The 27,675-nt window shown below is 49.8% G+C and overlaps 1 protein-coding gene across 1 annotated transcript in view; it reads left to right on the top strand.

The window, feature by feature from the left end:
* The window catches only part of LOC136949532 (homeobox protein Meis2), a gene marked incomplete at its 3' end in the record, with an annotated part of 35,213 nt that extends 7,968 nt beyond the window's left edge, over positions 1-27,245 (top strand). Inside the window, 2 exon segments of the mRNA XM_067243845.1 lie at positions 3,980-4,094; positions 27,100-27,245. Of these exon segments, the coding sequence (XP_067099946.1) occupies positions 3,980-4,094; positions 27,100-27,245 (261 nt within the window).
* Positions 27,246-27,675: the final 430 nt, after the last annotated feature.

Below are 27,675 nucleotides of genomic sequence, written 5' to 3'. Positions count from 1 at the left end.
CACCTTTTTTGAAATAGCATAATTACCTAGTAAATGCTGCAAACCAAAAAATGTGCGAGGAGTTTTAACTGCTTATGCAGTGTGGCAAGAAGATGTCTCCGAATGTCAGCTGGGTCTGTAATTTACGATCCTCTGCGTTTTGGAGTGTGTCAGCAGTATGTACATGTTCAGTATGGGATCCTCCCATGCAGCCAGCTCACACTGCAGTTCCCAACCTGCTTCTTCTCACTAGAACACAGAACACTGTCTCTCTGGCCTTCCCTGACTCTCTCCCTGCCTCCCTCCCTCCGTCCTTCTAGATTCCTGGGGAATTCAAGCTAAATTCAATGACGCCCCTAAATCTGTTTTATTTGGGAAATGTCAAGGGACACTGTGGGCAAGATTGTGTATCCATGGGAAGAGCAAGTGTATATGTGCGAGTGTGTGAATGAGTGGAGGAGAGAGAGAAACACAATTCTCCTGTGGCTCTGTTGTACAACACGCCCCCCCCCCTTCCCTCCCCATATTGTCTCCTGCTTTTATATTAATTACATCTTGCATTATCAGCCGCTGGTCACTAACCTCGGCAAATAGACAACACTGCCCCAAGAGACCAGGCCTCCCGTTGTATCTTATTTGACACCTTGTGCTATTGCTGTGTTTGCTGGCTGGCTCTCTCCTCCTCCTTCTGGTAACAGTGCTCTTTAACACAATTAGAGAAGAGCATGGAGTGAACCATGTTTGACTCCTAATTATGCCAAGCTTCAGGGAATAGTCACATGGGCCACGGACGGCTTTTCTCCTCCTTTTCTTCCCTTTTTTTCCCTCACGATCCAATTTTTTTAGGGGTCCCGGATTCAACTTTTTTTTTTTTTAACAAGTTGTTTGAAATTTAATGGACTCAGGGGAGTCATGACAAAATGTTTTTGTGTACCAGCCGTGTGTGTGTGTGTGCCGGTGCTACAAGCCTCGGTGTCTGATGAGCACCCCTCATAGCTTGGAGAGGTGCCCTAAATTATTCATGTGGAGGAAAGGCTGTTGCTTTTGTCGCCTTGCTCCGTGTTGAAAGTCAACGCCTCTGTTGTGATCTAGTACACTGGCGGTGGTACTCGGGAAAGGCTGTGGGTGAGAGGAACGCCATACACATGAAAACAGAGGTGTATGTGTGTGTGTGTGTGTGACAATGGACACTCTGACACTGTGTGTTCTCCCTCTAAACGGGCTCACATGCTAGTAGCTTTGCTGTGTGTTTTCACTCAGCAAGTCTCAGAAAATGTGTTCTGTTATCTGTGTAGCAAATCATTGCAATATATATCTCCCTGTAACACCATTAGCTGGGGTGTCTTTGAAATTAATTTAGTGCCTGGGCCATTAAAAATGACACATTACCCTGCAATGACAGCTAAATTAAGTTCTATCGATTCAGCCGTTGCATTAAGTTGGCTTCCCGGACAAGCTGGATATCCCAGGCAGACAGGGATGTGAGGCGAGCCTGGGTTTTCAGGCCTGTCTTGCTTGCGATGGGTGTTTCAGTGTCAGGAAGCAGAAACCAGTCATTTTCTTCCCTTGGAACAACAACTGCACATTCTGAGAGCACGGCGGAGCAGCCCAGCTCTGTATGAATACATCCAACCATTTTCTTTCCTTTTTCCCTCTCTCTCTCTCTCTCTCTCTCTCTCTCTCTCTCTCTCTCTCTCTCTCTCTCTCTCTCTCTCTCTCTCTCTCTCTCTCTCTCTCTCTCTCTCTCTCTCTCTCTCTCTCTCTCTCTCTCTCTTCTCTCTCTCATTCTCTCTTTCTCTCTTTCTCTATGTCTTTCTCTCTCTCCCTCTCATGTGTTCTATTATGTCTCTTGCGAGACATAATAGAACTGCCACAGCTACTGCAGTCAAAGTGATGCTCAAGTCGACTAAGCTGCGTTCAGCTCGAAATCATTTACAGTTGTGACTCTCAGGACACAGGGTGCGCTCCTAGACCCTGTGTCCTTGATCTCCAGTGACCTGGGAGACTTAGCACATCGCAATCATACACCCCTGTCCAAAAGGGAAGGGCGGGGGGCACTGTTACCCACCTCTTGTCCTCTATGGCTAAACCCAGCGCTGGTGCTATTGTTCAGCCTGCTTTTTCCCCCTCTTTTGGGCAATTCTCTGAGCTCTTTATATGATTGCCATCCGGGGAACAGCTGATGCTGAGAGGGTCTGGAGTGGAGGAGCTTCAAGGGCCTGCAACTGTCTGCGGCCCCGCGCTCCGAGCTGTTGGGGGGGAAAATGGTCTTCCTCCTCGAAAAAACAACTTAGAGCACATAAAAGGGTCCGCTCACAGGCAGAGCAGCAGGCTCCCTAGCAGGCAGCAAGGACCAGGCACCCAGGGGAAGCAGGCAGCAGTTGCTTCACAGCCCCCCCTCGCAGAGAAGCTCCTCCACTCTCCAGGCTGTATGTCTGTCACCCCATCCCCCCAAAAAGCTCAGTCTATCTGGGGCAGACGGGTTCCTGGCTGGCCCTTCTCTGGCTGGGGCTGAGGGTAGAGTTCATCAAAAAACGAGCAAACTAAAAGGCAGAACGGTAAAAACGGTTTACTCTGAGTATTTTGTGGCGTGTACTCCCCCCCCCCCCCCTCCCCATGTCATATATGTATGTGTTTGTGTGCGTTGGAGGGAGAGAAAAAAGCCCAAAGCGAGTACTGAGAAGTGGGCTGAGGTTTGTGGGAAGCCTTGGTGCAGCCCTGTGTTTGTTTGGCTTGGGCTCCTTTCAAGGGGCTGCTTCTCCAAGGGCCCCAGTCAATGTTAGGCTAATGTTAGCCAACATTTTGTCATCGTGTTCAGGTGACAAGTTAAATTGGGGCTCGTTTCTTTTCCGTGTCTAGCGTGTGTGGGTGTGTACGTGCATGTTTTTGGTGATGTGGTCAGTTTGTGCTTCTTTGGCCTAAATTCCAGAGGAAATTCCACCTCTAGTCTGCCTTCGTGTGGCACTGATAAAGCCCTTCCTGTACAGTAGAAATCCTGTTTCCCTGCATGGTCCAGCAGGGAATGACCAGGAAAGTGACACAGAGAGAGAGAGAAAAAACGAGTGCACATGTAAACACATATAAATTGAATTGTTTTCAACCAATAGAGATGAAAAACTAAAATGCGCTCACTCCGCAGAAGCGGCATGGGAAAATGGCTGTGCTTTCTCTGAATGTGTGTGTATGTGTTTTGAGGGACTGCTTGTTTCTGTGTGTGTGGGGGCGTATATGTGAATGTGGGCGTGCATGCATTTTTTGGCAGATTAGAAGGAGAATCACTGTCATATCTTATTTTCATTGCTGACAGTGGGAATGATTAATGACGTCTGTGGGATATTTAGACTTTTTACCTCACGTTTCTCCCTGCATTTCTCACTTGACACGGAAGTCTCAATTGGTCACGGTATAAACGAACTCTCCTTCTCCATGTGTGTTTAGACAACTCCTCGCCAGCGGCCTGCCTGCAACGTTCAAAATCAGACGCCACATTAACTGTCTCTGCCCCCCCATGCGCTTCTGTCCTAATGGACCTGTTTGATTGCAAAGTTTTGGACTTAGTGCCAGCTGCTGTGGTGTTCCAGTCTTTTCTGGGCCCTTTGATTGTAGTGCCGTTGTTGATTGTGTGCGTACGTGTAGAGTGTTGTGTGTGTGTGATTGAGGGGAAATTGGGAGTGGAGCTCTTTGCTTGCTAGGAGAATGTAAGCAGTCCAAAGATCGGCACAGCACTCTGGACTCTTACAGATGTCACTCTCATGTTTCCAGCATGCTCATGTGGTCTCCTCTCTCTCTTTCTCTCGCCCTCCCTCCCTTCCTTCCTCCCTCCCTGCCTTACCTCCTCTTCCTCCATTCTGCTTCTGGTTTGCGGTTTTGGGTGGGAATGCGGATGGATGGATCCCCTCTCACCCTTTCTCTCTCCCCCTCCTCGCCCTCTCTCTCTCTCTCTCTCTCTCTCTCTCTCTCTCTCTCTCTCTCTCTCTCCCTCTCTCTCCAACCCCTCCAGAACCCTGCTTCCTGGAGAGACCACGATGACGCCACCTCCACACACTCCGCCGGCACACCTGGACCCTCCAGTGGAGGCCACGCATCACAGAGCGGCGATAACAGCAGTGAACAAGGTGAGTCCAAAACGCAGTCACTCACACGCACACACATTCACCATGCACAGCACATATACAAACTGATACATCAAACACAAATGTACACTCTAACATGTGTACAAAACACACACACATACACACACAAACCCACATCAAATATATATTAATCCTTGCAATGATACATTTAGCCAACAAACCAGTTTATCCATGTGTAATATGAGAGCAAGTCTGATAACGTGGCACCTCTCTCTTCTCTGGAGAAAGTTTCCGACGAATCTGCCTCTGATGCACATCACATTATCCTGTTCCCTTACTGGCATGCATGTACACACGCACACACACATGCACAATCACTGGTTTATGAAGGCTTTCCAACCAATGCTATTTAGAGTAGGACAGCATGCTTAATAGTGAGCAGAGCTGAGCTTAGGAAAGCTAGTGATTAATAGGATATTTCTGCCAGTTCTCACTTGCATTTAAAGGATATTAACTTTGCGAGCTAATTACAGAGCAGAGCAGCTTGCATTTCTATTTGGCTTTGGCCGTGCCAACTTGCAATAACACATTTCTAAACATTTATGCTTATTACTGTTACAATAGACCAGTCTGCAATTTTATGGTCAAAGCTCTTTAGATTTTAAAATATCCATGCAGCCTGGTTTAAATTATATATTATTTAAAATAAGTATGGGTGCAAATTTCAACACGGAAGCAGGAAAAAAGAAACTATGTAGGGTCATAAATGATTCACTTATCAAACTTTTAACTACTGTCTTTATTTACTAAGACAACAATGTTGATTAGCCATAGCCTCTCCTTTCTCCTCTTGCACTTGTTTTGAATGTCCTCTCTAACAGTCAGGCCAGAGATCCACTTTCATTGGCAGCAGTCTTGTGTGTGTGTGTGTGTGTGTGAATGGGATTGTGTGTGTTCACCTTTGTGTGTATGCTCTGGCAGCATCTAGGGTTTGCATGGAATTTCATCACACTCAACTCTTCTCTCAAACACACACACACTGTCTGCCTCCCCAGAGGAGGCCAGGTGCTTGTCAAGTCCAATCTATACTAACGTTTTGCCGATAGGCAATCAAAGATATCGATGAAGTGTGTGTTCTGTGGTGGAGCTGGTTTAATCACGGTTTCCCATTCTCACTTGTCATCCATCAGTGACCACAGACACCCCCTCTGCACACACACACACACACACACACACACACACACACACACACACACAAACACACACACACACACAGCTGAAGGAAACCTCTGTGGTCAAGACTGGTTGCATCACAGGTTTTTCCCTGGCTGAGTGGAGGGGAGACCATGACAGAATAGTAGCACAGGTCCATTGTGTGTGTACCTGTATATGTGTGTGTGTGTGTTTTATTTTTGTCTTGCCCTGAACTCCACCCCATCCCCCTTTTGATGTTCATCATCCCTACAGAGACAATAGTGAACTGGAACTAGAGAGAGAGAGAGAGAGAGATAGAGAGAGAAAAAGAAAGAAAGAAAGAGAGAGAGCAAGCGAGGGAGCAAGAAGGGAAAGAAATGCACTGCCTATTGATTATCTTACACGCATAAGTACAAGTGACCTGTAATCCACAGAGCACTTATCGACTCCTCTCTCCACCGGATCCAGTAACACAGGATCAATACTAGCCAGGACAGTTACCGTACGGATGTGCACAGGGCCAATCCTGACCAGGGCCAGACCCAGACCAAAGAGGGGCTAAACGCTCTTTTCCCCCTCCTGGCCCCTGTGGAAAGTAAAAGCTCAGGTCTAGGACTGAAGCACAGGTATGAGCAGAACAGAGAGAAGGAATGAGAATTGGAGAGGTGAAAGAAGGTGAAAATGAGAAGGCAAAGTAGGGAGGAGAAGGAGGGGAAAAATACCAAAATAAGAAAGGAGAGAAGGGTCAGAGACGGAGACAGAGACACAGAGCGAGAGAGAGAGAGAGAGAGAGAAAGAGAGAGAGAGAGAGAGAGAGAGAGAGAGGGAGAGAAAGAGAGAGAGAGAGAGCTGATTTAATGCTCTAATGAGGCTGTCCTCCAGCCAGTTGTTGTGTGTGAAGCGTGCTCTGACCTTTCGCTTCACTCGGGAGCCCCACCGCCTCATTTTTCACATTCTTGCAATTACGTTAACGCTTCAAGCTCTCCCCGACTCCCAACTCTGGCCCTTCCACTCTGACAGACCCCTCCTCACCTCCTCCTCCTCTTCCACTGTTCTCCTCACTTTTCCACTCCACTCCACGCATGAACTGGACTCCTGTCTCATCTCCATACATTTCCACACACAATCTTCAGCAAGCACAGGGCAGCCCAGACAGAGAGAGACAGATAAAGAGAGAGGGAGAGCGAGAGAGAGAGAGGGAACGAGTGAGCGAGAGGGGGAGAGAGAGGGGGAGAGAGCGAGAGACGAGTGCTTCACTTCAGTAATGGGCTATTTAACAGCTTGGCCTCTGTTAAAAGGGGTGAGGGTGGGGATCAGTGGAGGAGTAGACAGAGTGGGATGGAGAGAAAGAAGGAGAGCAGGAGAGGGAGAGAGACCAGAGGAAGGAGAAGGAGAGAGGGAAGAGACAAAGAATCAGGGAGGGAGCTAGGGAGGAGGGAAGGAGAGCTCAGTCTTAGCCTTTGGGGTTTTAGCAGTGAAACAAAGACAGAAGTGTAAACACAGTAACATCGGGACCTTTTGCAAACTGTGCCGTGAACAAGTGATTGGAAACCCCTACCCAGCGGGTGAGGAGTCTACAGGCAACTGGCTGATAACAGGGCTTCTGCTCTCCAACCTCTTCTCAGTGTGAGCTGAGGTGTTCCCACTTATGTAAGCTCTACAGAGGACAGCCCTCTAAGCGGGTGTGTTGGCAAAGTTAGAGTCGCTCTCTAGTTTTCCCTTCCTTGTTATATAGTCATCACCTATAAAGACTCCGGCTAGAAGATATATTGTATTACAAACTGTACTTTGCACACACACACACACACACACACACACACACCTTTCCCTAAATCCCCTCAGAGGATGTACTGTACCGTTCAGTTCTACAAGTCTCGCCAGGGTCGCTCTGAGCAAAATTTACATCGGTAATCTCTGGCTTGTATCTCAGCACTGGAGCAGTACTCTGAACCGGTGCCAGAAAACAATTTAACCGGTGAGAAAATATGTGTAGCCCCTCTTACAGAATAATTTATAGGAGAGCGTAAAGCATGGTGAAGCATGCTCGTAGCTGTCAGGAGAGATTGCCAGATCAGGTTTTGACACATTATGTGGAGGGCTTCAGTAGCACCTGGGCCTGATAGAGCACTCCTATGCCCCCCCTCCCCCACCTTCATCACCCCCTGCCCCCACCCACCCAATCCACCGAACACCTTGCTCCCACTGTCCCGCGCACTTTAAAAAAAGATTTTTTCTTAGAATGTCTAAAAAATAAGTGAATTATCACCTTCAGGGCAATTTCTGCTCCCTCCCCAAACTGACTGTGAGTTACGCTGCCTGTGTTTTTTCAGCTTGAAGAAGAACGAGTTACATGCAGATGTTCACCCTGTAATGATCCAGCGATTCTATTGGCTGTTCTTCCCTTGGTTATGCTGATAATCAGTCCTGTCCATCCACCACTGAACTCTACCACTGAACATAGTACCCTCACATCAAACACTCACCACATCACTTGTAGTAATAAAACATGATGTCTGTGGCCGTCTAAAGATAGCCCTCGTTTACAAGTGAGTGTCTGTAATCCTTTTCACCGCCCAGTGTGTGTTTGAGCAGTACGCGATGACAGTCCAGTTTGTGTCCATGCTAAACACTGTGGAGTCAGACACACTCGTTCATCTAGATAAATCCCAACCACTGACTCAACAAGGTATTGCTGGGAACCTCTCTCTCTCTCTCCCTCTCTACCACTCTCTCATGCTATCTCTCTCCTTCTTTCTGACTGTCTTGGCCTCAGTCCGCTCCTGTAATTATTAGCTATGCATGAAAACCAAATCCATGTTGACATCTTGAGTGGTGAGCAAAAGGCTTCACCATACGATTCCCCCCTTTTAGTCAGAAAAAAAGCCCATCAGAAAAAAGAGAGAGAGAGAGAGCGTTTTGTACATTTTCTCAGCAATTGAACAATCCCCCATGCTCCGCGGAAAGACAGACTCCCCAGAGAGGTGGAAGGAGAGAGAGAAGGAGGGAGAAGGGGATGAAGAGAGGAAGGCAAGAGAGCGTGTTGAGCTTGGAGGGAGTGTGCAGAGTCTGATTGTGTTGTAGTGTGCTGGTGTTAGTGTGTGTTTCCAGTGTGTGTGTGTAGCGTGTGGGGAGTTCAGCTCCCTCAGCCCTGGTCAGGGGCCCCTCCAGGCAGGGTCTTTGTGGTAGAGCTCACCAGAGGGGGTCATTCCTATTGGGGACACGACTAGTGGCCCAAACCCAGAAACCCCCCGCGTGAACAAGGCCTGTTGGATCTGGCAGCTTTCAGACCTCTGGTTTCCTTTTCTTTTTTTTTGTCCTGGGTAAAGCTCCAGCCTTGCTGTGAGTCCAGAAAAGAAAGAGAGAAAGTGAGAGAGAAAAAAATGTGTAACCACAACAAAAAGGAAGCCAGAGTCTGTGCTAAAACGCAAGATGGAAGCCTTGTTGCGTTTTTTGAGGATGCGCCTGCCCCGGACTGAAACCGCCGAAGTGTGTGTGTGTTTGTGTGTGTTTGATACTGTCTCTAGCTGCCTGTTAGACGTTAATTTAGAGTACTAATTAAAGCTGAATACTGGCCAATAAACAACAGATAAACAATAAAGCGTGGCCAGTCCCTGCTGTTTAACAGCCTTCACTCCCAGCTGCTGGAGGAGCAAAATATTTGACACAGTGCCCCTGCCTCATCACAACGTGTCTGTGTGTGTGTGTGTGTGTGTGTGTGTGTGTGTGTGTGGTGTGTGTATGCTAAGAGAAATCGAGAAAGAGAGAGAAAAAGAGAGAGAGAAAGAGAGAGACTAAGAACAGATTCCACAGCAAGTGGCAAGAGGAGCCTGCCCAAGCGATTGTTTACAAAACTACTTCAACGTCAACAATGATCAATGATCACTTCACCATCAAATGAAGAGCCGTCGTGGTGTGGCTAGTGTTACTTCCTATCCAGGCTTCCAGCAGTATTTAGTCTGTCAACGCCAGTGGTCTGTCCTCAATGACATTCTAATAGACGACAAGATAAATAGACACCTATCAAAACTGGTCTGGCAATGAAATTGCATTCAACCACATACTTACTAGCTCTCATCCCCTCACTACATGGTTTCAGAGCTGGCCCATTTGGCTGTGTTGTGGTCGGGAGGGGTTTTCACCCTGTCACCACAGGCCCGTCCTATCTTAGTCAGGTGTCTGTGTGGTGGTGGTGAGAGCAGTATCGGTGTCTGGCCTGGTTGGAAAGGGGCAAGGCCATTGTTGAAAGCTGAGAATAGGTGCTCTGGAAGGGGGGGGGGGGGGGGGGGCGCGGGGGTGGGGGGGGACGACACAGTACAGAGGGGATACTTTCATGATCCCATTAGCATAAGAGAGGCTAAATTATTCATGTGGAGTGCTTCATCTATGGGGAAAAGTATAGTTAATGCACATAGTTCTAAAATGGATCGCTCCCGCTCTGAGCTGAGACCAGATTCTTGCTAGATTCAGCATTCAGGGGCGTTTACGGGAACAGGGCCTCGTTTTCTCACACACACACATACACACAGGTTGAGCATACATACACACACGCACGCACACACATAAGCGGGTATGCGCTCTAAGATGTTTCAAGGGACTGTGCTCTCAGGCAACAACTGCCTCTTCCTCTCTCTACCCCTCTCTTTTTCTCTCTCTTATTTCTCTCTCGGTCTCTCTTTCTCTCCCCCGTTCCCTCTCTCTCTACTTCTATGTGGCTTTCCCACATCTCCATTCGCTCACCCATGCTCTACCTCTTTCTCCATCAGTGTCTCCCTCACACACTTGCTCTCCCTCCCTCGCTCCCTCTCTCCCTCCTTCTCCCACTCCAGCACCGCAGACTATCTGGCCCTCTTCCAGAAGGTGATTAAACAGAACGATCAGTTCCCTCTTTCCCCTTCTCTCTCTCTCTCTCTCTCTCTCTCTCTCTCTCTCTCTCTCTCTCTCTCTATTTCTGTGTTTCTTTCTCTCTCTCTCTTCCCCTCTGCCCTACGTTCTTTTCTCTCACTGTATAACACACCCCAATCTCTGGATTAAGACACAAAAACACTTCAAAAGACGGAAAGAAGAGTATGGTTAACGCTATCCAGTAAGTCAATCGGAGGACTTCCAGTAACGTTACCCCCCCCCCCCCCAGCCTCCCTCTCTTCCTCTGTCCACACTTCACCCCAAGCACTCTCCCTTCTTCCCCTTCCCTCCCTCCTCTCCTCCCTTTCCCTGGGTTCTCAGATCTTCCCCGGGCCATGCCCCCTCCCTTGCTGACTGGGGCTAGTCCCTCTGGTCCGTAATCACGAGCAGGCTTTTATCCCAACCCTGTCCGGCCTAGCCCAGCTTGGCCCTGCCTGGCCTGGCCTCGCTTTGCTCCACTTGCCTGATCTAGGGCCTGTTCCTGGTGCTGAGTCTGGGTCCTCCGCAGCAGGAAAGGCACATTAACTGGGTCAGCCTAATGTGCAAACTAATGTTTGCTGGACATGGGGAAAAAATTACCCCGATTATTCTGACATCAGCTGAGGAGAATGTATGTTATGCGCCATTAGGGGAAAGCTTTGGGGAGACACTTTTTTCCCCCTTTCTTACTCTCACTTTGTTCTTTCCTGACTTCTGTCTTTTCTCTGGAGTGGTTACAGACCAGCCTTGGTGGAAGTGAGCTGGGCGTAATTAACAAACATAGAGGAAACTGTGGGTCGGGGGTAGGCAGGAAGGTAATCATGAGAACTATATGGAGCATGGTGAGTCTCTTTGTTTCGCTGTCTCTCTTTTTGTCTTTTTTCTTTCTCTCTCTCTCTCTCTCTCTCTCTCTCTCTCTCTCTCTCTCTCTCTCTCTCTCTCTCTCTCTCTCTCTTTCCGTTTCACCTCGTGGCCCAGAGCGAGATCGAGGAGAGGGCGAAAGCGGGACTGAGCGACGGAGGTGTACCTCTGTGCCTCGGTGCACTCAATCATTACACAGACGGGGAACGCTCCGATTCCCCGCTCCCTGAGCGGACGAGTCCCGTCACCGTGGCGATGCTGCTGCGCTCGGGGAGCTGATGTAATATGGCTAAAAGGGATCTTAGAGCATGGCCCCAAGGGCTCCGCCACGTCCATTAATGCTGCTGTATTTTCACAAGGATGACCATGCGCCCGGTTCGTTAAAGGGATAGTGTTTTCCCAGGAATTTGGGGGTCTTGTTATAGCATGTGTCCCCCCTGAGGGAGTCCGCCAAGAAGTCAACCCCATAAGAGGTGATAATCCAATTGCTCTAGTCTCAACCAGATTTGATTTCCTCAAGCCGCCGGTGAGTGTGGGTGTTTATGTGTGTTTGTGTGTGTGTGTTTGTGTTATGGGTGTGTGCCTGTGTTTATACTTCTCTGAGGGAAAGTGAGTTAAAGGAAGAAGACACACACATATGTATGCAGGCACACACACACAAACACACACAGCGACAATGAGACGCCAGAGGCATCTCTTAGGCCATGTCCGTGAGTGACTCGAGTCCCCATTCTAGTAGAGAGGGGTTAGAAGGGCATGTCAGTCAAAGGCACACCTGCAGGGAGGCTCCAGCCCCCCTGCTCCTCCGCCTGCTCACTCTGGCTCATTTAAGGTGTGCTTAGTTGGGGTTTAACCCTAGTTGGGTCCCCTCCCTCTCTACCTCATTGTGTTTGACCAATGGCCCTTGCTCTCTTTTACTTTTCCCCCTTTCTTCTGTCCCCCTTTGCTCTCTAATCTCTGCCCCCCCCCTTCCACCACCCCCACCAGCATCCCCCCCCGTATCCCCACCTCAGAGCTGTGAGAACCCCTCCTATAATCACGACTCATTTGAGGATAATAGTCTCGCTAACTAGCGAGCTCGCTAGCTCGTTAGCCAGCAGGCGCGGTGTGGTCTCGTATACAAGCGGTGGATTTTTCCGAGGGAGCTGCTTCTGAAGCTCTCTGGAGCATCTGTACCCTACAGGTCGTTTATTGCACCTGGCAGACTCCCAGTCCAAGAGAGTGGGAGGACGACAAAAGGGGCCGCCACGTTTCTGCAATGCGAGTTTCTCCCCTTAGCTGATTTTCACGCGTACATCTTTCACCGTTTATGCAAAGCTTTTGAGGGCATTATGGGAGATAAGCTTATTTTCTAGTCCGTTTCCCACTCGGGTACATGCTTAAATGAGTGTTTAAGCAGAGGGCAGCTTTCTGGGGGTACAGTACAGCACTCCTCCCTATGGTCCTCATTTTGCCCTCCCTTTTTCCCACACCTGATAGCTTTTGTTCCTCCATTTTATGAGGGAAAGGGGGGCAGAGGGAGGTGAGAGCTTTGACGGTGGTTAGCACCATGAGTTCTTGCGTTTATTGCAAGCGTGCATCTAATAATTCCTGATTACCCCAAGGAGGTCTTAGGGATGTTAGTCAGCAGGGATAATTTCTTATTTACATGCCCCGAGCAGTGAGCACTCTTAAGGAAACACAAGGGCTAAATACACAACAAAACAAATCAACATGCCAAAAGAGGCAGGCTCGAGCACTGGCAAGCTTCAGGCTGATGCTGAGGAGCCCTTCATTATACACCTCCTATAATTCATTTTTGAGGGTTATCAATTTTAAGAATACAGGAGAGATGTTTGGAGGGGAAGCAAGAAGCAAGCCATGTCAAAAGAGAGAGGAGACAGAGAGGGATAAAAACAGAAACAAGGATCCCTGAAGGAGGCCTGATTTAAAAGGTTGTTCCAGTTCCCCCGTTTTCCATGTTCTGAGGCGGAACGCGCATGTTACACACTGCCATCTCTTCTCTCTTTTCCACGTGTTTCACGCCCCGCCCACCCAAATGCAGAAGCCTGATTTGTATTTAATGAAAGCCGTTTGGTTCGGGAATACTCCTCTCTACCATTTTGTTGTTATTGAGGCTACCCACCGATGCACTACTTTAAATATTGTCTTTCGTTCATTTAGGGTGTCTGTTTGTTCTGGTTTCTGCCCTGACTGTGTGTGTGTGTGCACTATGTGTGTGTGGTGTGTGCGTTTTTAGAGAGTTACTTCCTAGTTTGTTTTCGTTTTACTCTCCTGGCAATTTGCTCTAGTGTTATTTGAAAGAGGGGAAAACGGCTCAATAAAGCATCTTTCCCTCTGCCATCAGGCAAGGATGACTAAGGCTGCCTTAGAACAATTGTAGGAAACTAAGGAAGAGGGGAGGGTTGAACAGAATGAAAGAAAGAAGAAAACATTGCTATCTTGCGATAGCCATTCCCTTCGTTCATTATCCCCCAAGATCTCCTCCTTGGAAAAAAAAACACATAATGTAGCTTAATTCTAAAAATAAGAGGGATATTTTACATTTTTCCTAAGTGAGGGGGGTGAACAGCATTGTTTGGAGAGAATGCTGACTCCCTGGGCTGCAGTGCTTAGACAACAGAGTGTCTGCAGGAGACATCTGTGAAGCCTGACCTCTTGACCCCGGAAAGAATGCTGTTAAGGTGGGGGAATGCTGCCTTTACCCCTGGTCGGCCCACAACGCAGCCCTGAGCCCAGTAGCTACTCTGCTACAGCGCACTCCTGAAACAACAACACCAACACCACCAACCACAAAGAAGAAGGGAGCAGTAAGAATGGGAGAGATCAAAAAGAGAGAAAAAGGGTCCCAGGCCTGTACTGAGGAGGGGGGGGGGGTATAAAGGGGTGGGCAGGGAGGGAGGGAGGGAGGGAGGGAGGGAGGGAGGGAGGGAGGGAGGGAGGGAGGGAGGGAGGGAGGGAGGGAGGGAGGGAGAGAGAGAGAGAGAGTAAGAGAGTAAGAGAGTAAGAGAGAGAAAGACAGAGAGCGTTGCTAAGAGAGAGAGATAGACAGAGAGTGATCAACAGAGAGAGTAAGAGAGAGAGAGAGAGAGAGAGAGAGAGCTCGGTCTGCGCTCTGCCCTATGGGCCTGGCTGGCCGCTCCTTCTGCGGCCCCCCATGAGATCGTTTTCATCCTTTATAAGTCAAAAGGAAGCCCAGTCCAAAATGAAAGGTTACACAAGCCAGCTCCTGGGTCCTCCTTAGTGGAGGAGAGGAGAAGCTCCACGCTGTAAGGGCTCTGCTGCTATTCAAAGCACCTGCCATTGTGTGGGCGCCCATCCAGGCCTATTGTTGTGCAGAAATTAGTCGTGCTCCCTTTGGCTCCCTTTGGCTGCAGAGACATGCCACACACACCCTCGTCTTTAACACAGATACGTGCCTGGGTGGATGTGTGGCCGGGGCTACCATCACCGCTGGCTCTGGCTCTGGCCCTTTGCCCTTTCTTCTCTCTCGCTCTCTCTCTCTCTCTCTTGCTCTCTCTTGCCCTCTCTTGCTCTCTTGCTCTCTCTCTTTCTCTTTCTCTCTCTCTTTCTCTGTCTCTGTCTCTCTCTCTCTCTCTCTCTCTCTCTCTCTCTCTCTCTCTCTGTCTCTCTAACCACTTTATTTTTATTTTTATTTAATTCCTCTGCTGTTCAGTCCTATATAACCCTCGACTAAACCAGGCCTGAGATTTTATGTATCTCTCGTCTTCTCTTTCTTCTTCCCTCCCACACTCTCTCCCTCCTTCTCTCCAGTGGTGTATCTGCTTATTGTTGCAGTAGAGGAGCACCCTCATTACTCATGGTTAGATTTTAAGGGTCTTTCTCTTTGATTGTGACCTCCTGGGGAGTGAATTCTGGGCTGCTGGGAGCTGAGGGTTTGCCTATGCTCCGAGCGCTCCCCAGCCCCAGCAAGGGTCTCAGGGAGTGGGCTTGGGGGTACTGCCGGGCTGGGCCTTGTTGCCGAGGCACCGGGGCTAGCGCTGGTGTGGGGGGGGTGGGGGGGTGGATGTGAGGGGTGGAGGGGGGAAAATTGAAAAGTCAATAAGGAAGGCCCTTCAAAAAAGGAAGAGAGAGAGAGAGACAGAGAGAAGAGAGAGCGAGAGAGAGAGAGAGAGAAGAGAGACAGAGAGAGAGAGAGAGAGAGAGAGGATGAGAAACAAAAAGAGTCAGCTTCAAAATGCAGAGAGGAACAGCAGAGAGCAGCTAATTACGAGGGTTCAGATCCACCAGCGCTGGAGCATTAAGGCTGTGTTTTATCTTGCAATGCAGTTCCATGATGAGCTGAGTGTGGAGTTAGGCCCCTCCCACAGCTGGCTCCGGTCCAGAATGATCAAGTAATGATAGGATTTGGTGATATGCGGTTGGCACTGTGTGTGTGTGTGTGTGTGTGTGGAGGTGACATACATTGTCGCCTGCTACTCCCACCAACATACTAGTGGTGTGTTTTGGATGAAATCTAGTCTGTCTTATTTCAGACCAGCTAATCCGGCCAAAAAAGGGGTCCTGAAATGTGATGGAATACCTATTTGGGTTGTACAGCCAGTCAGGGAAGTGATAATTTGAACCTTGGGCTTCCAAACTAGCATTCTTCACTTAAGTAATAAGCCTCTCAGTCTAGGACTGCCATGGCAATTTCCTCTGCCAACAACTGTCAAGCATCTAAAATCAAAATTAGGATCAGGATTGGTGTTCTAATGAAATGACCTGGTGAATTTACTTTAAGGAGCAGGAAGGGACAGTCAATACCGAGGCTCATCAAAGCCTCCCTTCCGGCCCCATTAAGTTAAGGAAATAGTCTCTTGTCTATTCATTTAGCACAGCCTCTGCTGTCTTATTATATTTCTTACTTTTTCTCATTAACTCATTAATTCTGTTCATATTGAACAGGGGCAGACAGAGTGTGTGGGTTGAGCTGTCTGAATGGGGTCATCCTTGTCCTTGTGGGAATATGTCCAAGTCACTAAGCTCTGTGGCTCTGCAGTAATGGAGCCTAAACTACTGGTATCGAGCTTCACCCAGATCTCCACGTGTTCCATGGAACCTTGAAAGAAGAGGCGTAGCCTTGTGAACATCCTCCCCCTATCTGGGATCGAGGGAGTGTATCCAAGAATTTCTGTGAATCTGTGCCACGGCCCAGAAGAGCAGGCGAGGTTAGACTGCCAAAGTCGAGGCTAGGCTCAGTAATGCGAGTAAAGGTTATGCCAGGGCTAAGCTAGGCTAGGCTAGGCTAGGTTTGGTTCTATTAGGCTAGGCTGCAGATATTGACTGGTAAAGGAGCCAGCAGGTGAGAGGTCTTGACAAGACACGAGCGGCTCAAGTGCCTGTAAAGCAGTATCTGGATTTCTCTGCTGGTTGAGTCCCTGAGAAGAACCCCATACCCTATGTTGATCAGACAGAAGCTCAGCTGTATGGAGAGAAAAAGAAAGAAATGAAGGGATGAAAGAGGGGTTCGTGGATGAGAAGCTTCCCCTCCTTTGCCTGCGACGCTTCGTGTGAGCGAGGGAGTGGGGAACGAGGGACGAGCGAAAGGGGAGAACACACCAACAGACTGTCCCTGCTCGTGTCTGTGCGTGCCCGTGCAAGTGCTCGCGCGTACGCAGACTTTTACCAGCGTTTACTACATTTGTATGTGTGTGCGTCTCTCTCTGCCTGCGTATGAGTGTGTTTGTGTGTGACACAAGCATACTGTAAAAAGGCTCCGTTCGAGAGAGGGGAGCAAGTCAGCGACGGAGCAGACAAAAGCAGAGATCAACTAACAGAGCTCCACACTGGCTTGACTAATTTATGAGGGAAAACTATGCTGCAGAGAGATGGGGAGAGAGAGGATGAGAGAGCGAGGATAAGAGAGATGAGGAGAGAGAGGATGAGAGAGAGAGGATAAGAGAGAGATGGGGAGAGAGAGGATGAGAGAGAGAGGGGGAGAGAGGAAAAAAGAGAGATGGGGAGATAGAGGATGAGAGAGAGAGGATAAGAGAGAGAGAGGTAGAGGCAGGGGAACTGAAGGAAGTTTTCATTGACTCCAGAGCTGGCCATGCCCAAAGCCCATGAGGGGTTTCCTCTGGGTTTGAACTTTATCAGGGGCTACGCTTAATCAATACTGTATCGGAAAAAGAATTAATTACTAAAGCAGAATAAAACAGCTGCATTTTAAACAGAGGATTCATCAATTCTGTAATCTCTCGGTTACAGCTCAGGTGCCAAGAGGATCATTCCGACTCCATGTAATGAGGAACTGTGGGAGTTTACTCCCCCACCCCCACCCTCATCTCTCCTCCCCTCTTCCACCTCTACTTCTGCACTCTCTTTCCTTCTCTATCTCTCTCCGTCTGTTCCAACACTGGTTCTACTGCTGGAGAAGATTGTCAATATGCCTCAGCTGTTTGTCATCCAGCTTCATACCTCTCCATATCTCTTTCTATCTTTTTCTCAAATCCTCCCCCCCCTCCCTCCACACACACACAAACAACTCCCTTATTTCGCCAGTGCCCCACTCATTCACAGTGACACCCCCACCAACTCAACATTCCCTTCCCCACCAAATTCCTGTCTTCCCAGGGATGAGAGAGAGAGAGAGATAGAGAGAGAAGGGGTATTAAAGTGGAAATCTCCGGCCCTGCGTGGGAGGCAGTGGGGAACGGGACGTTCCTGCTGCTGGAACCACTGAGCCGGACATTCCTTCACCCAGGCATCCAGGGAGACAGACGAGCAGTACAGGAGACTGGGAGACAGGCAGGCAGACAGGCATTGGCCAACAGACGGACAGACAGACAGACAGGGAGCGAGGTAGTCAGACGTCAGCACACAGATAGGCAGGCAGACAGATAGAGAGACAGACAGACAGGCAGACAGGCATTGGCAAACAGACAGACAGACAGACAGGAGGGAGGGAGGTAGGTAAGCAGGCGTAAGCACACAGACAGGCAGTCAGACAGACAGACACACAGACAGGCAGACAGGGACACCCATTTCTGCAAGAAAAACCCTGTAAGTAGTAGAAAGGGAAGCTCAGAGGGAACCCCTCTGGCAGCAGGACACCCTGGCCAGGCTATAAGCTATAAGCCTTACCCTCCTTACCTCAACCCCCACCACAACCCTAACCCCTGTATACAACTACCCTTGACTCTCCATAATAGGTGAGTTTCTGGGCGGGTTGAGAAGGGGTTATGGGTGATGAATTGGGTTTTTAGTGAGCTCATTAGGAAGCCAAACAGAGTTTAGACTGCCGGAGCGGGCCCAGGCCTCAGCTCAGCGCCGCAGTAATCAGTTCTGCTCGCTTTGTTCCCTGCCTCCAGGACATTCGTATGAAAAAAAAGAGAAAGAGGAGAGAGAGAGATGTTGGAGTGAAAAAAAACACTTGAAAAAACTTCATGGCAGCGGGCTGATGAGAGGCCTGGAGAGCAGAGCCTGCAATCTGATGGTTGACTTGTTGATTTATAAACCTTTTATTTCATCTCTTGCTCCTCCAACACCCCGCCCCCGCCCTCCCGTCAACCCCTTCACCCCACCCCCCCCCCACCCCCCTCCCCCCACCCCCACCCTCTCCCTTCCGGTAACACAAACCTCCATCCCCTCGTGGGTTTGTCTGGCGGGTGTGGCAGGCCGGGCAGGGTAATAACTCCAAGGTGTCCTGCCCTCCCAGCAGCAACACTAACAGAATGGCTTTGTTTGTTTGAGGCGGAGGTTGTAATTGAGGGTAGAGAATCGCTACTGGGTGTTGTTGTCCTCGTCCGGCTTGTATGACGTTGCGAGTTGTTCCCCCATCTATCTCACATCGCAACCCTAGCTGGGGTAAAACGGGGAAGGACGGGGTGGTGGAAGGTGCAGCAGAGTGCTGTATCCTTTCTTCCTTTCCTGTCGGTTTTCAGAGCTGACTTTGATAGCGCCCTAGCAGGGATTAATAAAGCCATATAGCCCCTAGCAGACCAAATCCATGTGATGAGCTCACTTGCTTCTCTAGCTCTCTCTCTCTCTCTCTCTCTCTCTCTCTCTCTCTCTCTCTCTCCACTCTCTCTAGTTCTCGCCCATTCTTTGTTTTCTTTTTATCTCTCTTCTCTATTCTCTCTTTTCATTGACAGATTTGGGGCTCAAAAGAGGCGCAACACCCCCTAGTTTTGGCGGTGAAAATGGATGCATTTTGCTCTGCTAATTTCCATGCTCATTCCAATTAATTCAACACAACCCCAGTTTTCCTTCTGTGGAGTGGGGTGGCGGGTTAGAGACGAGAGGAGGGGCATGTGGCGAGACCCACAGACGAGGTCCCTTGCTTCCCTGCCCTCTCTTTGCTCCTCTGTCCCCCTCCCAGCTCCTCTCCGCTCCTCTCTGCTCCTCTCTGCTCCTCTCCGCTCCTCTCCGCTCCTCTCCTCTCCGCTCCTCTCCGCTCCTCTCCGCTCCTCTCTCCTCTATGAAGCTCAGCTGTACCGGACAGGGCGGCCTGTTATTTAGTTTGCCATAGTAATAAAGTTATCAAAGTCCAACGAGGGCAGAGGGGACGTGTGTAATTTTAACCAGCGAAGATGGCGAGAGAATAGCTCCATTGTGCCTGGGAAACCACAACAGGGAAGAAGAGAGGGATCGAGAGGGGCGGAGGAAAGAAGGGAAGGGAGGGGACAGGGGAGGAGGGGAGGGGTGGGGAGGGGAGAAGACAGACAGACAGGCTTCTATAAAGGATGTATATGAGACAGGGGATGCACCTTGATAACCTCTGGGACCAATTAGGTCAATCTGATTTGGAGAAGAAGGGAGTGGAGGGTGGGGGGGTGGCGGGCGGGCGGGCAGGGAGAGGGGACTGGGAGGGAGGGAGGGTTTGGCTGAAGGGAGCAGGGTGGAGATTGTCAGGGAGGCAGCGAGTGTGAAACACGCATGGAGAAGAGACCCAGGGCCCTTCATTAGCTACTGATCCTTACCTCCGGAGAGAGAGAGAGAGAGAGAGAGAGAGAGAGAGAGAGAGGGGGGGGGGGGGGCAATCATGGACATCACAATGCCCTTTTGGTTCCACTCCCCCCCAAAAAAGAAGAGGAGCGAGAGGTTGCCCCCGCCCTTCTCCCACCCCCAAACCCCGTCCCCTGCAATTTAGCCCTTTGCTACTCAATGCAAATTGGCTCCTGACATCTGCACACAACACATCTCTATCCCAGAGCCCTTTCTCCACTTTTCCCCCTCCCTTCTCCTCCCTCTAGATGATTTCTTTTTTTCCTCCTCTTCCTAGTTGAGCTCCGCTGTACCCTATCGGAGGGAGAGGGGAGGGGGAGGGTGGGGGGTGAGGTGTGTGCGTGCGTGTGTGTGTGTGTAAGGGGGGGGCTCTCACCCAAAGTCCAAGTGTGTGTTCTCCAACCCAAGGGTGTGTCCCAGTGGTCTAATTGTTCTGGGGTTAAAGTCTCAGGAAAGGCTACCTGTGCTAAGTAAGCTGTGCTTTTGTTTACTTAAATGAAAGGGCTGCGGACTAATAAAATCATCAGGACCAAGTGATCAACAAGCTAACAAGACTGTGTGTGTGTGTGCGGGGGCCGCTGGAAAAATCTGAAGTGCAATCCGAGGTGGCCAGGCCCAGCATCCGCCAATTGTGGGCCTCTCAAAGGCCTATTTATGATGTAATTAGATAATTGTTGTTACAGGTAGCAGGTTAATTACAGTGACAATTACCAAGTCCCAAAGTCTTTGATAAGATGCCAGGCTTTAACCACACATCAGGCCTAGTGGTATGATCACTATTGCTTGGAGTAACAGGAGACAAAAGCCTACAAAAGAGGCCCAGGACAGAGGCATAGGTTAGAGGCCCAGGACAGAGTCCAGGACAGAGGGCCCAGGGTAGAGGCCTACGACTAGGGAGCTTTTCCTGAGACAGGTGGAGGGAAGCTTGTATTGGGAGCCTTGTTTTAGTTTTGACAGGGTAAAAATGACCCTGGCCAGATATGTAAGTGTTGCTCACTGTTTTGGTTTTTGCTCCCTCTCTGTCCCTCCTTCCTTTCTCCTTTTCCTCCGCCTCCGCTCTTCTGCACCCCCCCCCCCCCCCCTCACCCCACCCCACCCCACCCCCTCCTACCCAACTCCAGTGGGGCTGGGGGTCAGCATTTGGCCTGCGTCCAGGGAGAGGAGAGGGGCCGTGTATCGGTGTGGAGAGGCGATAGTTATCTCCTGCATTCCTGGGATGACAGAGAGATCTGCCTGGTGGCTGGGCGAGGGGTCGGGGAGAGGGGGCAGGGGAGAAGGAGGAGGAGCAGGAGGAGGAGGAGGAGGAAAGAAAAGGAGCAGTTCGAGCAACCGATGACCTCCGTCTGTTTCCCCTGCCGTACTGCCTGTCTGCCGTACTGCCTGTCTGCCTGACTGCCTGTCTGCCTGACTGCCTCCCTTTGCACAAGCCACAGGAAGAAGCCCTCTAATCAGGCTCTCTTATTCCACTTCATTTAAGGGAGCACTTAATGATGTGTTTTTTTGGAGAGACAACTACACATTACTTGTCATGCAAACGGAGTCACTGAAGGCAGGTGGGTAGTCAGCCATGTCAGCCAGTCAGTCAGCCAGTCAGCCAGTCCCTACCCCCTCTAGGATGTGGCTGTAGCTAAAGAGTGTAGTGTTGGACAGGTCCTGTAGTGCCACAGACGAGTAGTCAAGCAGGCAGCCAGATGACACCTGACCATGACATAAAGAGTGTGAGAGAGAGAGAGAGAGAGAGAGAAAGAGAGAAGAGAGGAGGAGAGAGAGACGAGATAGAGAGAGAGAGAGAGAGAGAGAGAGAGAGAGAGAGAGAGAGAGAGGAGAGAGAGAGAAAGAGAGGAGAGAGAGAGAGAGAGAGAAAGAGAGAGAGAGAGAGAGAGAGAGAGAAAGGGAGAGAGGGAGAGAGGGAGAGAGAGAGAGAGAGAGAGAGAGAGAGAGAGAGAGAGAGAGCAGAAGAGGAGTTGTAATTGCTACGACAGGTTTTAGAGCTGTTAATGACTCCAGGCATAGTGTTCCCAATTTGTCAGCCTGCTTGGTGTTTACTAAGCTGTTGTTTTACGGTCCAGTGCAAGCCCTGCTGCTTGTTTAAGCACAGATCAGGAATAATCAGCGTAAAGCAAAGGCTTCATTGGCCACCACACGAAAAACAATTCAATTTGAGGCCCCTCATGTACAGTACATTGTGTTGCAGAGGAGCATGTGTGAGAAACAGTACAGATACTGTTTTATTTTAGGTGGAATTTAGATCATGTTGACAATGTGTCGGAGTGTGTGTACTTTGATATGCGGCTCGCACGGTACAGCGTCCGAGTGTGTGTTCTGTTATCACCGTGAGTATGTGTGTGTGTGTTTTAGGTTAGCATATTGCTAGCATGTGGTTGAGGCAAGAAAACCTGTAATCCCATGGGTAGGGAACAGAGCACAGAGGGCCAGCAATTCCCCTGCCTGCTGGAGTGTGAATGGAGCGCTCTGCGTTTGTGTGTATGTGTGTGTGCTTCAGGAACATGTGGTCCCAGTGTCGGAGAGGGCTGTGCGTAAATCCTGAGTAAATAAAAGGGGGAAAAGGCCGACAAAAGAGAAAGCCCCGCTGCTTCACTCGTTCGCTGCCATTTGGGGGACTGAATGTCCTAAACGGCGCTTATGCCGGCTGAAAAGTTGAGGAGAAAAAAGGAGGGGAAAGGGAGGCTCTAAATCCCCTCTTCTTTTCTCTCTTTTCTCTGTGGCCCAGCCTTTGGGGGTGAAGGTGGTGCTGGGGAGTGTGTGTGTGTGTGTGTGGTGTGTGTGCGGGGGGTTGTTCGGCAAGGGGAGGGCTGGGGGTGGAGGCTCATGGTCTATAACCCGTTAAGAGGCCGGGCTTTAGAACCATAGAGCCCCTTTCTAGCCCCCCCCCCCCACTCATCCCCTTCACCCCTGCCCCAATGCGGGCCAAGCATGCCTGAGCGGTCTGGCTGTGCAGTGTGTGTGTGTGTGTGTGTGTGTGGGGGGGGGGGGGGGGGGGGTCCATTGTAATTAAGTCACTTTAACCACTGCCTCTGTACAGCAACGGCCTCCACACTCATGCCCCATTACCCTGAAACAAACGCCTGGCTCGGCCCTGCTAACCCCTCCTCCCAGCCTCCGCAGCAACGCTCATCCACACCCTGCTCATCTGGCTTAAACACTCCACAAGGCCAAATAAGTGTGCTCTTCTATGTCAGAACAACATGGGCGTGCGCTGACGTGCGTTCGTGAAGAGCTCACCTAGTCATGCGTGTGTGCATCGGCATGGGAAGAGGATAAGGCACGGGGGCATTCTCGTAGTATTGACAGTTCCACCACCTGTGCATGTCTCCAGTCGAGCTGCCTGCCCACCTCCCCCATCTAAGGACCTTAGCGTGCTGCCCTGAAGTGCTCCATGCCCCCCAGCTATGAAGAAATGCACGCTGGAGTCATTAGGGTTCACCCAGGCCCCCTCTGCCCTTAGTGCGGACAGCGCACGCAGCACTGCGCTGCCTCTCCTTCTCACACCCACCTACGACACACAGGGACGACCCTGGCAGAGAACGTCTTATTATTCAGACCAACATTAGTAAAGTGTGCTTACCGAGTGTTTGCAGTCCTATCTCAGCTACTTAATGAGCTCAGCCCTGAGACCAATTTACTCACTGGGAGAAGAGAGAGGCATGGACTGGATCGGAATGCATTTTTAATAAGTGCCCATCGTGATGAGTGTGTGTGTGTGTTTTTGCGTATGTGTCTGTGGGAGAGTTATGTGCCGTGTGTGGCTTGTTTGTTTGCTCACGTGTGTCCGGTCCCCCAAACACACACACTCTCTCCCCGTGTATACGAAAACATGCACATACTTTCATTGTGTGCACTCTGACTCAAAAGTGGGAGAGAGATGGGGAGGGGGAGAAGAGGACGGGAGGAGGAGGGTGGAATGGCGGAGGAAGGGAGAGAATGAGGGGGAGGGGGGGGGGGGGGGAGAGGAGAGAGGGAGAGAAGGAGGGCTGTCTCTTTTCCGTCTCCAGGGCGCTGCTTTTCCAAACTTGCCCGGGGCTATACTCCAGCACCTCCACTCCCCGAGGCCCTCGCTCCCGCCTCCTAATAGCCAGCCCCCATCTGTGTCACATGGCCAGATGATGGGACGCTTCCCTCTGCCCTCCTTTCCTTTCCTCTCTCCTCTCCTCTCCTCTGCCCTCCAACACTGCCTTCTCCCCTTCCATCTTCTCTCCCATTTATTTATTTTTGCTTTGTAGAGTGCACATCTACACAGGTTAAAATGGCCGAGTTGCCAGGGAACAGTCAGAAGCCATTAGCGTTTGGGACAATTTGCCCTGCAGCGTTCCTTCTCTGGCTCCTAAGAAAGGAGAGGGGAGGATGTAAATCACCCACTCTGCTTTAGATGTAATGAGGTTGTGTGCAAGTTGGGGCCTTTTCTTTCTTTTCCTCTCTCTTCTTTTTTCCCTTCTTTCTTTTCTCCTCTTCTTCTACCTTCCTTCAATTTTTTCTTTCTTTCTTTCTTTCTTTCTTTTTGACCTTTATTCCTCTTCTCCGGGATCCTCATTTACTTGATTATTTCCACCTCTTTGGCCAGCACACATTGTCAATCCCTACCCCTCTGTGTGTTTGTGTACATGTCAGAGCACATGTACATGCATGTAGACGCATGTAGATCATAAGGAACAGCTGATGCGCAGCATAAGATCTGGGTTGTGTGCCGTGTTCACACATGTACAAGACAGAGAGAGAGAGACGAGAGAGAGAGAGAGAGAGAGAGAGAGGGAGAGTCAGGGAGAGAGAGAGGAGCTGAAAAGGCTGGGAGTCTGGTTTCACCCTTGCGGGTCTGGACTGGAGGAGAGAGCAGGCAGGGTAATGAAGTGACAGGTCAGTCTGTAAATAAGCACGGGTCACCCTGGCCTCAGCCCCAGCCTCGGCCTCAGTCCCAGCCTTGGGCCTTGTCTGAACCCTACTCCCAGCCTCAGTCCAAGTTGCAAACATAACTACAGCCTCACTCTCAACAAGTCCCACCTCATGCTAGAACAGCCTCAATCAAGGCAGTTCCAGCCTTCACCCCAACCTCACCTAAAACCCCACCCCTAGCCTCAGCCTCAGTTCAAGCCCTAGCCCTAGCCATAGGGAGGCTATCACATTGCAGTGAAAATGGAAACGTCAATAAAATTAATCTGCCGGCCTTTTGGCCACTGGTGTCTCCCAACAGGAGAGTGATTTGGAAACTAGCTTGAAAGACAACACACACAAAACCAGCTAGGCTCTACACAAACAACAGCCAACTGGTGTGTTGTAACATAGTTCCATTTCATTTCAAGCCCGAACACGGTGGTGTGCAGGGGAAGAGAGCAGCCTGGTGATGGCTGGAGTCTTGTTATTGAAGCGTAGAGAGACTAAATGTGGCGGACTAGTTTAGCTTAGCTTAACTTAGCCTTTCTCCAGCCCTCCGTCTGGGTCGTGTTTCTCAGGAAGCCCCTCACGGGCAGGCCAGGGCTACAACTAGGCCCCCGTTTATTGTTTAGGCTTTCCTGAACAAGGATTCGTACTTAGCCTGGGATTTATGGCATTTGCTGCTAATGAATGCCCATTCTACAATTACAACAGGCTCCCAGTTTGCTTCGTCCATATGTCCTTCAGAGAGACGCAGGCTGCATCCACGGCTGCTTTAGCTCCACGTGGGGAGCGCTAAGTCTGCACTTTTCTGCCTTTCTCTTTCCTGTGGCTCCCTGCTAATGATGTGAAAGGAAAACACCATGCAGACAGAGAGAGAGAGAGAGAGAGAGAGAGAGAGAGAGAGAGAGAGGGTAGGTGGGGGGGGGGGACCGAGAGATACAGAGAGCGTGAGGAAAGAAGTAGAGAAGGAAATAAACAACGGATGGAAATAAGTGTCTGTAGAAAGAGAGAGGAGGAGAAAGAAGGAGAGATAGAGAGCGCTGTCCTTGTATTCTTCATGTATTTTGCATTTGATTACTCCACCAGTCGGATCCTTTTTCTTTCCTCCTTTTTAATGTTATTAGTTCAAATATTTATGCGAGATTAGGGCTTGTGTAGGTGCCCTTGATTGATGCCTCCCCAAAAACAGGGAGACATGCGGGTCTGAATTTGGAGAATGTCTGGGTCCTTCCCAGCCTTAGAGGAGGAGTTTTCAGATACATAATTTAGATGCCCTCAAGGAAGGCTTTCAAGGCATTTGTGCCCGGGGGCAAGAAAAAATAACTATGACTGTTAAAAGTAAATCATTTTTGCTAATGCACAATTAATGGCGGAGAAGAGTAGAGAGAAAAAGGTCCGGGGCCAAAGATGGAAACTTCGGTTTAAAGGAGCAAGGCCGCCTTGATATGCGCATGTTTTTCCTGCTGAAATCAAGCGCTGACTGACATTAATGCGGAGTGGGCTGCCATGATAATCTGCTGGTGGATCGACTGAGGGGTCTGGGACTGCTTGTGGAAGCCAAAGTTGTTGTTAGTGGTGGTGTGTGGTGTGTGGTGGTGGTGGGGGGCGGGTGGTGGTGGGGGGGAGGTAATAGGGGAAGTTCAGGCTGTAGCAATGAGCCAACCAATTGAACACCTCATTTCAGTACACATGCCTTTGAATTTCCAACTTGATGTGTGGACATGCGTGTACTGTGTGTGTGTGTGTGTGTGTGTGTGCGCGTAGGAGTGTATTACACAACGTATGTGTCCTTATGGAGTCCTTTGGTGCTTCAAGAAAATATAAAACACACTGCTTTATGTCAAGCATGCAAATTTTATTGAATTAATGACATGAACCCTAGCCCAATACTAGCAGTTTTTTCTTTCTTTTTCACTCTCTTTTTCTCCTCCTACTGTAAAAACCTAGTAGGATGGCCCAGTTTAATCATGACACATCACCAGGAATCTCCTCTCCTCTGAGGCCATCTAAATCACTCTGTCTCTCTCTGAACTGGCCTACAACTCAAGATGATCATTCTCTCTCCCTCTGTTCTGGACTTACAATATAGTGTGAAAAGCCTACGTTGGGCTGATGCTAACCAGCTGTATGGATCTCTCTTCAGTCACAGGAGTAGCGCTAGCATCAGCGTTAGAACCAAGTGACTGTTTGCGTTTGCTTATTAGCTAGCCGCTGGTGTCTATGTTGTTTTACTAGCCCAGGCTACTATTTGACCGCTGGTCTTGTTTCTGCTCAGGAGATGGTCTAGACAATAGTGTGGCGTCCCCTGGCACAGGAGATGACGATGACCCCGACAAGGACAAGAAGAGGCAGAAAAAGCGTGGCATCTTCCCCAAGGTGGCCACCAACATAATGAGGGCGTGGCTCTTCCAGCATCTCACGGTGAGTCCAGCTCTTTTGTGTCATAGGGTACGCACAAATGTACACTCACACGAGCAAACACTCTCTTTACGGACCTGTCAGTGGAGTGATTCATGACAGGCAATTCTGTGATGCTCACCCGTCACTCACCTGTCAGCAGGGTCAGAGTGACAGGGTCAACTCAATTAAACGGGCCTGTTTACTTTGCTGAGGACCTCGGCAGATTGAGAGCTAGCACTGATACCTAGCTTAGCACAAAACTAATACTGGAACATAGCTTAGCCTAGCTGGGAGCATTGTCAACCATTTGTCAATCTTCATCTTTTTCTTCAACTGTATATAATTCCAGAGATGCTGGTTAACTCTAACAGCAATGTAGGAATTTTGGTAGCCCATGAGGTTGTTTATTCGGTTACTGGTAAACGAGTGCAAACAAGAGGAGCCCTATTCA

Source organism: Osmerus mordax, chromosome 9 (genome assembly GCF_038355195.1).
Source record: "Osmerus mordax isolate fOsmMor3 chromosome 9, fOsmMor3.pri, whole genome shotgun sequence".
Classification (NCBI taxonomy): domain Eukaryota; kingdom Metazoa; phylum Chordata; class Actinopteri; order Osmeriformes; family Osmeridae; genus Osmerus; species Osmerus mordax.
The sequence above is the reverse complement of the archived record's forward strand: the minus strand, read 5'-3'. Positions and strand labels throughout refer to the sequence as shown.